Genomic DNA, 15,577 nt, shown 5'->3' on the forward strand with positions numbered 1-15,577 from the left:
ACCATTAAGGATTCTCATTGAAAATTAATTCATTTTAAGTAAAATTTATATTCAACAAAAAAATTCATTGTTGCAAACTCGTTCATTCTTTAATTTCTACTATCGAATTGTATGGAATTAATGAATAAGAATTTTTTTTCACAATTTTAAAAATTAAGATAAAAATTCCGTTTTAATTATAGATGTGTAGGGCACACAAATGTTGAGTTTCTTTTTTTTTTTGGTCCCCTATTAATTATCTTTCTTATGACATTATTACTTTTTATGGGGAGTGAGGTTACTTACGCTCTAAAAAATAAATAGTATAAATATACCCACAATGTCATTTATTATTAAGGACATTTTAATATAAATAACTAATAATTTAGTATAGACACACTTATAATGCACAGGTGCACCCATGAAATGTATAGTGTGATTATAATATTTTAAACCCTATTTTTTATTCTCAACAAACCCATTGCATCACATAAATTTGTTAGTTTTAACTAATATTAACTCTTAAAACTCAATCAAATTACTGACCACTCTTATCAAGGAAATCATAACTCTCAAGTTCTCCGCTTATTATGATGTAGAAATCATACTAATCAAATTCTCTCTCACACTCAATAAAATTCTGCCATTTAATTTTCATATCAGTGGGGCGTAGCAGTTGTTGATTATTGTTTGCTAAAGGCTTGACATAAATTGCTTATTTATTGTTTTGATTCTGAAAAGATAAAATGGCTTATTTGTTTTTCAATATCTAAAATAATAATACATATAATTTGCAGTGTGGACAAGAATTATTTATAATGGGAAGAGCTTTTATGGAATCTTAGTTAAACTAATATTTGAAAGCATATAAGAACTCTTGGTGTCATGAATGTATGAAGAAGAAACAAAGAGGAAGCCTTAAGTGTATGTTTACAATTTTAAGAGTGTACAAAGTAAAACTTAACTTTTCAAAATACAATGAATGAGTATCCTGAATAAATAAATGGGTGTTTGGATCGTTCTTTTATAATGCAAATAACTCCATCCTTTCTAATTTCTATGGTAGTGTAATTAGCTAACTTAATCTAACAAGAAAGTCAACATCCCATTTTTCCTAACATTATGGGTCACTGCCTCTATGATACTCCACGCACACGTTATCTCCTCATCCAATAAATTTTTGCCACGATGCTTTTCACGTGACTATTTCCACTGCATCTATTTCATAGACGTGGCAACACACTATTTGTCAATTCACCAAAGAGTGTGGTTAGCTAACTTAAGCTTCCACACAGAAATGAGAAATGCCAAGAGAGTCTACTCACCTACACTTCACCAACCAATTAAAGCTTTGGACATTTTGATTAAATTCAAGCAACTTCCTAATTCACCACAAAAGAAACTCCAAAATTAGTCAACAAATTATCAACCCTGGTTGAGAAAAAAGCCCAAAAAAAAAAAAAGGTGGGCAAAAGCACTTGAGGAAAAAGAATAAAGTAGAAGATAAGATAGAGACACATCAACTCCCCATCTACTCTACTTTTGCTTTCCTTCCCCTCTAAGCCCCAACTCTTTTTCCTGCCAACCTTTATCTTCTTTCCACGAAGACACTGCCCTTAAACAAACTGCTTTTCAAAATTCGGTACACTGAATTTCTCATTTTAGATTGAAACATGAGTGCTTCAGTTGGGAATAATCAAAATCCATGGGCACCATATGCTACCTACAAAGATTGTTCGCAAGCGATATGTAGCATATATTGTCCTCAAGGGTGCTACACAATTTTCCCACCGCCCCCTCCATTTAACCTGGAAGATGAAGATGATGATTCAGGCACTGATTTTTCTCCTTTGATCATCGCGGTCATCGGCATCCTGGCAAGTGCTTTTATCCTTGTCACTTATTATACTATCATCTCTAAGTATTGTAAAAGAAGGAGCGATGAAACTGGCCTAGAGTTCAGTGAAAATCGAGATCAAATGAGTGCTGATGATCAGGCATGGCAGCTGGGTAACAATGTTGGTTTAGATGAAGCACTTATTAAATCTATAACTGTTTGTAAGTACAAGAAAGGTGATGGATTGGTTGAAGGCACAGATTGTTCAGTCTGTTTAAGTGAGTTTCAAGAACATGAAAGCTTAAGGTTATTGCCAAAATGTAACCATGCATTTCATCTTCCTTGTATTGACACTTGGTTAAAATCTCACTCGAGTTGCCCCCTTTGCCGGGCCACTATTATTTCATTTCCCGCTGCTCAAGCTTCAGCTCCAGGGGAAGTAAGTGAATCTGATGCTAATGTTTCTGCGCATCAATATCAGCACACAAATGACGCTGCTGTTTTGGTGATACATGACATCGAAGACGGGGTGAATAATGAAGCTGTTGTTAGCATTGTTGTTAATGATGAGGCTCCAAAGACACCAAATGTTCAAGATGATAGCATAATTGAAGTTGGGGTTGATGCATTGCCAATTAGAAGATCAGTTTCATTGAACTCTTCTTCGTGTCAAGGTCCATTCTTGGTTGCTGATATTTTAAGCACAAATGAAGAAGATGATGATGATGCAGAAATTCAATTGGAGAGCACTGAAAAGATTAACAGTAGTAGAAGCAAAGTGATGAATCTTGTTAGAAATTCTTCTCTTGGTTTGAAAAGATCAATTTCAACAGGGAGATTCAAGTTCACAAGGTATGGATCAAAAGATGGAAATTCTGTTATTATTCCAAATTAATTTTCCAGGAATGTTCTAATCCCCCCCCCCCCCTATTTTAATTTTATTTTCTTCTGTATCATATAGAACATACCCACATAGAGTTTTAATTGGATTTCACAAATTTTTATTTGACTGTGAAGATGAACTTAGATTGCTATTGATCAGTCTAATGAAGTGTTCCAACTTGACAATTTCCGCATTTGAGTTACATAATGGATTACAACCTTAATCCTGGATACTCATTGATTATGATACAGAAGTGTTAGTGTTACTTTATTAGTTCTTTAGTAATTATTATAAACTTAGTTGGTACTATTAATAAGTTAAATAAATTTTTGATCCAATTGATGGAGAGTTATTAATGATGTTGAAAAACTAATGAGAGCTTTTGGTGGGTGGTAGAGAATTTGTATGATTGCTCACATTCGTTTTTTATTTTTTGGGCCAATATTTTTAAAGTTAGTGTAATCTTGAGCTGGCGTATCATAACCTCTGCCAGCTAATTAAAGAAATTAAAGGGTAATTAAGGTCTATTATGAGAGTGCTGACATATTCGTCTTCCTTGGACTTAAATATTTTTCAAACATTTCATGTCCAAAGAGGAAAATTTTGAGAAGAGTAAAAAATACTAAGAAAAAAATTGAAGCTTGAATTGGTTGAAGTTAAGAAATGAAAACTGTTGAATTCATTCATCTCAAAAGCCCTTATTCTACAATTTTAGTTGTAAGGGGAACTTTTTCTCCTAGATTCATTTAAGGAAAAAAAATGAATACATATAAACTTGCCCCCCAAAAAAAAAAAAGATTTCCCACAATTTTATAATTGAATTCATAACTGTTTTTGTACATATTTTGTTCTGTTTAGTTTATTCAAATTAAACTTCAAACTAGCCCTGTTTCAGGTTCTGCTTGATGCCTTTTTTTTGGTCATCATACCCAAGGATCGTTTTTTTTTTCTTTCTAATCTAGTCATAATTTTTTTCAATTTCCAGGAGATAAAAAGAAAAAAAGAAAAGGCAATAATTAATTGGATTTGACCCATAATTGACGCTGGTTTCATGTGGGATTTTGATAATTCTTGGTTTTATTTATTCCCGAGGGATCAAAAACAGTTAAAATTGCTTCTAGGGTTTATCATTCTCCTTCAAGTTTAACTCTTAATGGAGTCTTTGTTATTGAATAAAGAGTTCAATGTACCTTGAAGTAAACTTTGCTTTGCAAAAGAGGAAACACTAATTGCCCTGCATCTACGACTCCGTGCCTTTGCCCTGTGCTCACGCTTTGATTCAATGCTTCAAATTCAAGGCATTGAAAGAGTAAGTGGGCACATAATCGATGGGGAATCCAATCAACACAACACATCATGTCTCAACTCTCAATTGTCACTTTAATGTGAAAAATAATGCACCGTTTTTCCTTCTAAGATTTTTCGTCGTGACCGCAAAATTTCATCCATCAAATTTGGTATAATATATCATACTATTGTAAAATCTCTATATAGCTATATTGTTGGGACTTGAGACTGGAGAAATTTATTTTTATAAAGAAGTTATAACACAATAGGGTATAGTACAAAAATTATTGTCTTGGTTTAATTATCCTTAATGCAAGTGATATGAGCTAAATTATATCATGTATTAATAAATTAATAAGTGAGTCAAATTCAATAGATAGATATCAATAAAAATGATATATAGTTTAAAAAAACTAATACAAAAAGTTTCATACCAGAAAGTTACAAACATACTTGATAAGTTAGAAATATTTTAGCTTAAAAAAGAAGATAACTATACTGACCAATTACTACATACTAGCAAGTTGAAAGGTGTGGTTGCAACTTTAAAGAATAAATCATTGTCACAAGCAATTTTAGAAAGATATTTTGTTCCATCTTAATTATTTAATGTAACATAACATATATTTTTGAAATATTTATTAATATGTGGAGGTAAGTTTATTAAGACAAGACCTATAAAAAAAATATAACTTATTATAATGTGGAGTTTATTCCTAATTATAACTGATCCCAAATTGAGATCATAAATTTTTATTACTATGAAGAAGTTATTCTTATATAGAGTATTTTTATTTGAAAGTTCTACTATATATTGAGATTTTATTAGAGCTTATCTAAGTAAAGATGAAGTTAAGAAAATTGTCGCGATTAAATAATTAATAACCCGATATGGGATGATATAAACTCATGACCGTATCAATAAGAAGAGGAAATGCGAACGAATTGAATTAAAGAATTATTGACAAGAAGAATATAACATGCTAAAAATTTATTCTTTCCCTTCCCATAACTTTTGACTAACCATTTGAATCTTTAGCATCATTTTCAGTAATTATAATTTTTTTAAGAAGGAATGTGTACCACTAGGCCAAGACCCAAGATGCCATTTACATTTGAGTATCTGACAAAATTGTCCAACTTATTTCTTTTATCTCTTAATCTAGAAAATGCTGAGATACCAAAATTGCTTTATGAAAGATTGTCTGTTACCCATCAATCTACAATTGAATATTTGACGACACATAAGATTTGCTTTATGATAAGATGGGTACGAGTATTATAATAATGTGTGATCCCTTCTGGCCTTTTTTCTATCTTCAGTAAAAGCGATTGCTAAGAACAGTTGTACATGTGTGCCAAGCAATTTAGGCTGTCCACATACATATTAACAACTTTTCAACCACCTTTGCCGTCGCCTATCAGCATCATATTGTGTGCCTGTTCTTTATTTTGTGAGGATCATAATTAAAAATGAATAAATCTCTTCATTTCTTGGGATCAGGCTACGGTGCAACTGTGGCACCGTGCCACAGTTGCACCTAAGGTTCCCCCATTTCTTGTCCCAAGTTACTAGGGTTAAGGTGACAAGTGACAGCGTAGAAGAATCTTCTTAGCACCTATGCTGGCTATGGTTTGGGTTGTGTTTGGTTTTGGGCCGACCCGGATGACATAAAGTCCAAACCAAATGGGTCGGATACAGTTGAGTTTTGACATAAAGTACATTTATATATCCGTACATTTCGTTTCAGGCAAGTCTCATCCTATTATTAAAAAAAAAATGAAAGAAAATCCATTTCATTCATTTACAGGCACACAATTTTTTTTTATTCACAAGAGTAGCAGGTAGGTCAAGTCTCATCTTATATTCTTGTTGTTGAAAAATTAAAGAAAATTCATTGGTTAAAGCTTGACATGCATGTACAATTTCTGAATTCACAAGTTTTTAGAGCTTTCCCCGAAATTTGTGATCACTTGAGGATGTTGGATTTCTTGTAGACAATTAGTTAGCATCTTATATGTGTCAAACTAATTAAAAATAATTAAACACGCATGGCATATGCTTTTATTCCTTAGAAAATTAGCATAACCTCTCTTTCATCAATTAAAGTATTTTAAATCTACAATCAGACACTCAAAATGGTGTTAGTTTATTTTTAATCAATTTAAATACACACACACACACACACACACACAACACATTGTAGAGACTACACAACATGATCACTGCCTAGTTAATTCTTGTTTTTTAATTACTCGACAGTTTCTTATGCATTAGAACAGCACCAATATTAATTAGACATATAGACTGAAGTACAGTAATTTTAAAAGAAAAAAAAATTCCTATTTATTACTCAAATCTTCTTAGTTAATTTGTTTAATTATATCATGTTACGTCAGTTATATATATCTTTGTATATATTTGTTTACCCATCCGGATTCACATTTCATATCTTATGGATTGCTTTGAATGAAAATTAATAATTTTTTTTAATACAAAACTAGAAAAGATATTAATTAAACTAACCCGAATACAGTAAAATAATACACACAATTTCAAAAGTATATATTGAATATCGTTTCTATAAATATACAAAACTTTTTATTCCCCCATATAAATAAAATAACATAAAAGGCATTTCAAACATATTGAATCCAATTCAACCTATCTTCCCAAATATGTCTTACTTGCTCATAAAAGAAGAAAGAAAAATAAATTGCAAATGCCCATACATACATAACTTTTGTTACATCACCTAACAGCCCATGCATTAGCTTCGTAGCAAAACAAACCTTATTCTGTCGTCATTCATTGATTCCCACACGAATCTCATTTCAACTTCTCCTTAATATCTTTTTGCGTATCTTTCTGTTTCATCATCTGCACATTCATATAATAAGTTCACCTTCAAAATCAAAACCCCATTATCAAAACAAATAAAAATACACAAGAGCAAAACTGCAAAACCCAACCCAAAAAGTAAAAAAAAAAAAAAAAAAAAATGGTGGCAGAAATCACTTCCTCTTCTCAATATCCTTACCCCATCAAAACCATAGTGGTTTTGGTTCAAGAAAACCGCTCGTTCGATCACATGATTGGTTGGATGAAATCACTAAATCCCGAACTCGACGGGGTCACAGGATCCGAATCCAACCCCATTTCAACGTCCGACCCGAACTCCCCCCTCATCTACTTCGGGGACAAGTCGGTCTACGTCGACCCGGACCCCGGCCACTCCATCCAGGCCATCTTCGAGCAAGTCTTTGGCCTGACGTGGGCCCAGTACACGTCATTATCGTCGTCGTCATCTTCTAACAACGAGGAGCTTCACGTTCTTCGTCCTAACATGCAAGGGTTTGCTCAGAACGCTGAGAGTACTCAAAAGGGAATGGCGGCGAGCGTCATGAACGGTTTTAAACCGGATATGGTGCCGGTCTACAAGGAGCTGGTGGCTGAGTTTGGTGTCTGCGACCGGTGGTTCGCGTCGGTGCCGGCCTCGACGCAGCCGAATAGACTGTACGTGCATTCCGCGACGTCGCATGGGGCCACTAGTAATGATACCGAGAAGCTCATTGAAGGGTTTCCGCAAAAGACCATTTTCGAGTCTTTGGATGAGAGCGGACTCAGCTTTGGCATTTATTATCAGTACCCTCCTGCAACCCTTTTCTACAGGTAAATTAATTAAATAATTAATTAATGATTGCACTTATTAGATATCCGGTAATCAGATGAATTTGTGCTGGCACAGGATTAACGGCTAGGATTTTGCGACTGATTTTCTGCTGAGTGTTAAACTCAAATCCCATCCAGTGCTCAACACATAAATTTTGTCTGTCTATTAATATTACTTTTGTTGTTGTTGTTTTTTTTTTTTTTTTTTTTTTGATTAATTTTAATTTTTAATGTTGAACCGGTCGAAAAGGAAAGCGAGTTTATTGATATGAGTAGTTTGCTGACATACGGTTCTAAGGCTCAGGACTCAGGAGCGTAATTTTGCTTCGACAAGAAAGAATTCATGTTGCGTGTCTTGTTTGGTTGATATAATAAGGCTTAAGCTTTACTCGCTTCAAGACGGTCGCTGTAGTTGTTTTCCGAAGGATTGAGATGTTTAATAATAAATAAATAAAATTATAATTTTATTGTATATATATATATATATATAAGATTTCAACCATAATTACATGTGGATAATTTAATTAGAAAGAAAGTCAATCGAATAAAACATTAACATTTAATATTATATATATGAAGAGAAGTAAACACTTAAGAGTTTGGTAGCATTCGTTTTTTTTTTTTTTGGGTCTAATATGTGAATACGTCTGGAATTATTTAGATGTTTAATGTTAAATTACAATAGCGTAGTATATCAATTGCTAATTGCTATGAGGGACTGTTTGTCAATTCCGTGTGCGTAGTTGTTTGCCAATTTTGTGTTGTGAAAAATTGTCAATTCGACGTAGGCAGATAATGAATTTCTAGAATACCTTAGAATAAGAGTTGGATATTTTTCAAATTTAAAAAAATGTAGTTTTTTTTTTTGGAAAAATAACTATAAAATTATCTAAACAATTAACAAGACTTGAAAGGAAAATTTATCAATTTTATATTCTACACATAATTTGTAATAACATATATATTGATTCCTGCATATGAAGATGAGATATCACAAGGTTTTTTGACTGTTGAGCTACACCATAACAAAGTTTTTTAATTGTAACATAATATTAAAAAAAAACTCTATAATTTGTGCGGACACGGCTTAATTTTTGACTTGATAGGATAATTTATTTGTTCCCAGAAACCTAAGAAAACTGAAGTACTTGAAGCACTTCCACCAATTTGATTTGCATTTCAAGAAGGATTGCGAAGAAGGGAAGCTACCAAACTACGTGGTGGTGGAGCAAAGATACTTCGATCTCCTATCTGTGCCGGCAAATGATGATCACCCATCGCACGATGTCTCCGAAGGACAAAAATTTGTCAAGGAAGTTTACGAAGCACTGAGGTCTAGTCCCCAGTGGAATGAAATTTTGTTCATTATAACATACGATGAGCACGGTGGATTCTATGATCACGTTCAGACGCCCGTCACCGGAGTCCCCAGTCCCGACGATATCGTCGGCCCGGAGCCCTATAATTTTAAGTTCGACCGCCTCGGCGTTAGGGTTCTGACCATCTTCATTTCTCCTTGGATTCAACGTGGAACACGTAAGTCTGACTCTTAACCCATTAATTAATTTCTTTCTGCATGCAATACATTCCACTGAAATTCTGTTAATTTTCGACTTTTGCGTATTGTAATTTTTATCAAATCAAGAGTAAAATATTGAAAGAGATAATCAAAGCTTCTTCTTCTTTTTTTTTTTTCCTGTGAAAATTATACAGTGCTGCATGGGCCTTCAGGGCCAGCTCCTACATCAGAGTTCGAGCATTCCTCCATCCCAGCAACAGTCAAAAAGATTTTCAATCTAAAAGAGTTTCTCACGAAACGAGATGCCTGGGCTGGCACTTTCGAATCCGTTCTCAATAGAACAAGTCCGAGAACTGATTGTCCTGGTAATTAATTACAACACTTTCTTTAATTCATCACTTATGTTCATGACATGAATATTACAAAATTATAAGGGGACAGGAGCACCTTGATTCATCTCAATACTTATTTTTACCATTGGATTCCTGATACAGTTTTTAAAGAGGGACCTTCCAAATTATTATTATGACATTAATCTCTTATGGAAATGTATGTATTGGCTGTTGCAGTTACGTTGCCTGAGCCGACGTTGAAACTGCGGGACGGCGAAGCGAAAGAAGATGCAAAACTCACCGATTTTCAGCAAGAATTAGTGCAAATGGCAGCGACATTGAACGGTGATTACAAAAAGGATATTTATCCGCACAAACTCGTCGAAGAGATGACGGTTGCCGAAGGCGCTAAGTACGTTGAAGATGCATTCAAGAAATTCCGTGGTCAGTGCGAGAAAGCCGAGGCAGAGGGCGTCGATGAGTCCCAGATTGTTGTTGTGCCAACCCCTACTACAAAGCAACGAAAGTCAAAATCTTTTGGTCGCAAATTGTTGTCGTGTTTGGCATGCAACAATTAATTGTGACTCGTTCCAAAATGAAAATTTAAATTTTTCTACGCACAGTGGGGATTTGAAGATGTTGATGGAGATTGTTAATTTACTGAGCATTTACGTTATTATTTGTATAGTGTCATTGACTTAACTTTTATTAAGAAGTACGGCGGTGCCTAGATTCTAATAAATTTTATTATTATTATTATTATTATTATAGTTTATTGAATAAGAATATATGTGTAATTAAGTATTGATAATATAGGATGGATCAGCTGCCCTTTACAAATTACAAATACCCCCTTATTTTTACATTTGATAATATTCCTTGAACTGAAGATGAATAATATTAAATTTGTCAATGTTAAATGCTCAAAAATTTCTTTTAGTTTTCTCTCTTCATCTGAATCCCACCTAAATCACTCTCTCTTCTCTCTAGTTTGCACGTTCTCTCTATCTTTCTCCTTTATTTTAATCTCTCTTACAATCACACAACGATAATTTGACTCGTATGTATATGCATAAATCACAATATAATTAAAATACTTTTTTTAGCCTAATATAAGGCGGTCACAAAGTAACTCCAAAACGACAAAATAAGAAAAAATCATATGCAAGGATTTGGACCAGAGTTAATGGTTGCTTCAATGACATCAATCTTACGGCATCCTTTCTGTGATTACATCAATAAATTAACTTGTTTCTTGATTCTGTGATATTATGGCAACTATTAAAAAAAACTTTTTAGAGAGATCCTTAATATAGAAAGATATTTATCACAAAATTGATTTGCAGGTGTACGTGGAAACCAAAGAAAACATAAGAGAGACAGGGACTGAAGTGATTGAGGTGAGGTTCGCTAAAAGAAATTGTTTTTTCTTTTTATAAGAACTAAAAGAAGTTGTTGAATATTTGCCATAATAGATTGATGCTGACAAATCTAATCCGTTAATTCATTTTTCAATCAAACAACTATATATATATATATATATATATTTATTACATTAGACTATTGCTCAGATTACAACTCATATTACATGAGACTATAACTGATATTTACAAATCAGACTATTATTGAGATCAACTTACATCAATGCTAATGGAACTCTGCTCAGATTTTTAACCCTCACAGATATTCGAGGGATGTCTACTCCTCACTCATGGGTAAGGGAAAAGACTAACCAACTTACATCAATGCTAATGGAACTCTGCTCAGATTTTTAACCCTCACAGATATTCGAGGGATGTCTACTCCTCACTCATGGGTAAGGGAAAAGACTATCTTCACTCAATTAATTGAGAAAAAAATACTCCATAATACTTTTGTGGGGGTTCGAACTGCTGGCCTCCAACTTGGAGGGCTGGTTGGAGGCCAGCAGCCCTGGCCACTCGGGAGCCGAGTGGTTAATCAAATAAATATTATAGAATATAAAAATAAGGATATTTTGAGGGGATGCTGATATGCCCCTATTAATAATATTGTTAAATTTACTTCTTTAAAATATTACCGCAGCTCATATTAGAACCAAATCCAAATTCAAAATAAGTAACCGAATTGCTATATTTTTTTATAATAATATTGGGGCGGAAAAATAAGGCCCATGAGAGGCTGTGGGTCGGCACGACAAGGCTCACTATTTGTTTCATGTTGTGTCATATTGCGTCTTTTTTATTGCTTAGGTTCGGTCCTACACACTTGCCAAGTCTACGCTTGCTGTGTCATGAGGTCATGCTTAAGAAAAAAGCACGATAAACTTTTTTCTTTTTTTATTTTCACTTTTTTAAGAGGACAAGCCAAGTTGTTGGTGCATTTTTTCGAGCTCATAAGTCCACATGCCTTTAGTCAAATTCAATAAAATCAAAAATTTAAAATTTAAGTTCATATTCAATAATAACAAACTAATAATATTAAGAGAATGTAACATGAATTCTTTTTTAACACTTAGTAGTTATAACAACAATAATAAATTTTTCTTAAAAGTTAACTTAATTATTAATTTGGACTTAACATAGAATTATAGATCATACTTCATAATAATATTAATACATATATTTTATAAAATCTTGATGTTTTTAATTTTATTTATCAAAATCATGGTATCATCTATTCATTTAATAAAGTATAACATAAAACAATTAAAGTTTTTACTTTTAAACTATAATTAAACGAAGCCCCCGAGGGCGTGGTCGGGTTGATAACAGCATCAAGCTTGTAGTAGGTAATGCCAGGGTTTAAGTCTTGGGGATAGTAAGGGGGAAAAATAATATTTGGGCTTTGCCCACCCCCCCCCCCCTTTTTATTTTAAAAAAACTAGAATTAAATGAATTTAAAAAGAAATCTAAGCTAATAAATTACATTAAAAGATTTCAATTGTAAGTTATATGTAAAATAATAAAATTTTAAGTTTAGTTCCATTAAAAAGTGAAACATGCTTGTTATAGGCCTTTTTCACATGCCGTGTTTTATCTCATCTCTAATCGTACTGTACTTTTAGGGCGCACATGCATAAAATTCTCAGTCTAGTCCACGCGCATGCCGTGCCATTTGCAAACTGGCCCATTGACCATCTCTAATTGTGTTGGAATATTTATGAATGGAAATGGAGATTTGGTTCGGGGATCATGATCCCTATCCTTATCCCCAAACTTTGTGGCAACCCCAATCCTGTTCATACCCGAAATGTGTTATTTGTGCTAAATAAGGGATATTTTTGATTATCTTCTAATGGGGTGAGAAACAAAATGGGGGTCGGTCCCTAAATATTTTTATTTTAATTTTGAAAAATGCAACAAAAAAAGGAAAAAAATTATTTAATAGTGGCTAGGGGTGTTCATAATCCAATATGATTCGCTCAATTTATCTGATCCGTAGAAATTCAATTCATAAAAATATGATCCGTGGATTGCTGGATTGGATTTGATTGAAAATTTGATAATCCACAATTGGTGGATTAGATATGGATCTACTTCTGTAAATCTTCAAAAATTCGCGAATCTGCAAAAAAATAAAAAGTATTTATTTAATTAAAAAATAAAAATTGTATATATGACATTAGTACTTACTAGTAAATAAATAAGTTAAAATATAGTTATATTAACATTATATTATATTTTATCCGATAATAATATAAAATATAAAATAATTAAATAAACAAATATAGCTTCCTAAATAGTTAATTTCCATGTACTGATCTAAACGAATGAGATTTTTTTCGTTTTGGTATGTTATATTTTGAAACTTTAAATGTATTCTCTAGCTTTATTTAAATAATTTATTTATTTAAATCTTATTTAATTTTAAATTTGATCAATAATAAAATTATTTTTATATTAAATTTTTTTATTTAGTTAGTTTGTGGATTGGACAGAATTAAAAATTTTCAGTCCACAAACCAATTCGCAAAATGGTGGATTGGACATGGATTGGGTCAAATCTGCATATGATCCGTAGATGTATGGATTGAATTTAAATTGAATTTCATCAATCTGTGGATTGGATTGGATTGAAACTTTATAATCTACAAAATCGTAAATCGAATATAAATTGATGTCCAATCCGTAAAATCCAATCTGCGAACACCCCTAATAGTGGCAATCCTGCAACTCTTACTCGAAGACATGGAATCAACCTCTTGTTAGATTTGGACGGGAAAAGTTACTTGCAAAAGAGCTTAATAGCCTATTCTTTTTTTTTTTTTTGCAAATTAGTTATTACTTATTAGCACCAAACCTCTCAAAAGAAGCCTTTGTCCAAACTCTTTTTGTACTCGCATATCTCCCTTTTCTCACTTCCTTTGCCCATGAGGTAGTGATTTTTAATAACTTTTATAAAATATTGAAAGAAATGGACTCAACTCAAAAAGAAGAACAACCATATAACAATGAACCCTATAAAGATTAAACTTTACGAAGTCTAAAGAAGAAGAAGAAGAAGACAAGCAAGTGCAAGTGGGTGATGAGAAAAAGAATATGAGTGGTGCTCAAATTGGAACAAATGAGCAGATAGTAGAAAGAATTGGGCTCGACTCATTCGGGTCATATATAGGCCTCCAGAATCATTAGATTCTGAAGGCCTATATATGACCCGAATGAGTCGAGCCCCATAGATACGGGCTCGCAAAGATTTTTACATCCTTAGGAATATTTCATCGGTTAAACGTCTAAGGGACCATTGTCACCCAAATTTAGAAAATGAGACTCTTCCCACAATAAGTACCGAACGATGCGTTTTGGGTGCAATATAAAAGGACCCATCTCACGTGACACACATATATACACCACAACACACGCGTAACAGATCTCATGTTAGACTCACCGTTTCTCCAATTGCTCTCACGGAAATCTCACCTCCATCTGCTCATCCTCTCGCTTTCTCTCACAGTGGGTTTCTCCACATGGTCTTTCGGCGTGGGTTTCTCCATCTGCTCTCTCTCTCACTCTCTCTCTCTCTCTCTCTCTCTCTCTCTTCTTTATCCTCTCTGTTATCTTGCTGTCGATTCCCCCTCCGTTCTCACCGTGGATTGCATCTCTCGGCTTGCTTTAACTTGACTCTCTCAGCTTTAGTTGTTGTTAACTGTCGTAGTCGATTTATAGAGGTAATGCCAAAATTCCGTGAGTTGATTAAGAATTTTTGAAAATTCAGCTGATATTGTGAGCAAGTGAGGTAGTTTATATTGATTTTTAATTGCACTTGGATTGATGGGCAAATTAGTTTAGATAGGTTTGATTTGTAATTGCATTTTCGATAGTCTTAGGAGCTGATTGAAATGACTTTGTGCTGGAGATGACACCATGATCACTATAATTGGAGCTTGTTTTATGCCATTATAGTTTTGGTAAAATACCAATCTAAATGAAATTGTTTGCAGTGTGTTCTATAATGTATGTTGTGAATATGAACAAGCAAAATTTGGAAAAATCTTATGCTTAGTTTGGCTAGATTGCAATGCGCAACTCTCTAATTGTATACTGGTAATACTTTTGTTTGCCAGGCTTGAGCTTTGATTTGAGAATCATTATTTTGTGCCGTTTATATGCTATATGTGATGTTTATATTAGATAATCATCATTCTGTCTATGCTATTTATATGCATTATGGGTTGTTGTTTATATTTGAACAAAATTTGTTCAATTCAAACACAACTGAAAGCTTGTGATAAATGTTGCAAAAGCAATAAGGTTTTACGAACTTCACGTACAAAAGAAAATCTGAATCATAAATTTTGGAAGTGTAAAGGATGTGGGGCTTTTGAATGAGATGATGATTGGAAGAGCAGTGAATGTAATGACTTTGGAGGGATGACAGATCAAAATATAAACCAGAATAAAATTGACATGTTGTTAGGAGAAGTCCGCAAGTTAGGGCATCAAATCGAATGCTTATCTTTTCAATTTTAATTGTTTGAGCAAGAACTTCAACAAAGACGACAACGTCAATTGTCGGAGGACGAACTACAAAAAAAAGAACCAAATGTTATTGTAACATACGTCCCATAAATAATTATAACTATTTTAAT

At 33.2% G+C, this 15,577-nt stretch overlaps 2 protein-coding genes across 2 annotated transcripts; both read left to right on the forward strand.

Annotated features, from left to right (window-relative positions):
- The first annotated feature begins 1,452 nt into the window (after nucleotides 1-1,452).
- Nucleotides 1,453-2,820, forward strand: LOC18045560 (RING-H2 finger protein ATL52). Its single transcript, XM_006437313.2, has one exon. The coding sequence runs from the start codon at nucleotides 1,653-1,655 to the stop codon at nucleotides 2,709-2,711; it is 1,059 nt and encodes a 352-aa protein (XP_006437376.1). The 5' UTR covers nucleotides 1,453-1,652; the 3' UTR covers nucleotides 2,712-2,820.
- Nucleotides 2,821-6,914: 4,094 nt separating this feature from the next.
- On the forward strand, nucleotides 6,915-10,228 carry LOC18045561 (non-specific phospholipase C4). The gene is made up of 4 exons (XM_006437314.2): nucleotides 6,915-7,659; nucleotides 8,786-9,195; nucleotides 9,373-9,543; nucleotides 9,748-10,228. Exons 1-4 carry the CDS (start codon nucleotides 6,989-6,991, stop codon nucleotides 10,086-10,088), a joined length of 1,593 nt encoding a protein of 530 aa, XP_006437377.1. The 5' UTR covers nucleotides 6,915-6,988; the 3' UTR covers nucleotides 10,089-10,228.
- The last annotated feature ends 5,349 nt before the right edge of the window (nucleotides 10,229-15,577 follow it).

The sequence above is a fragment of the Citrus clementina genome, unplaced genomic scaffold, assembly GCF_000493195.1.
Source record: "Citrus clementina cultivar Clemenules unplaced genomic scaffold, Citrus_clementina_v1.0 scaffold_4, whole genome shotgun sequence".
Lineage (NCBI taxonomy): Eukaryota > Viridiplantae > Streptophyta > Magnoliopsida > Sapindales > Rutaceae > Citrus > Citrus x clementina.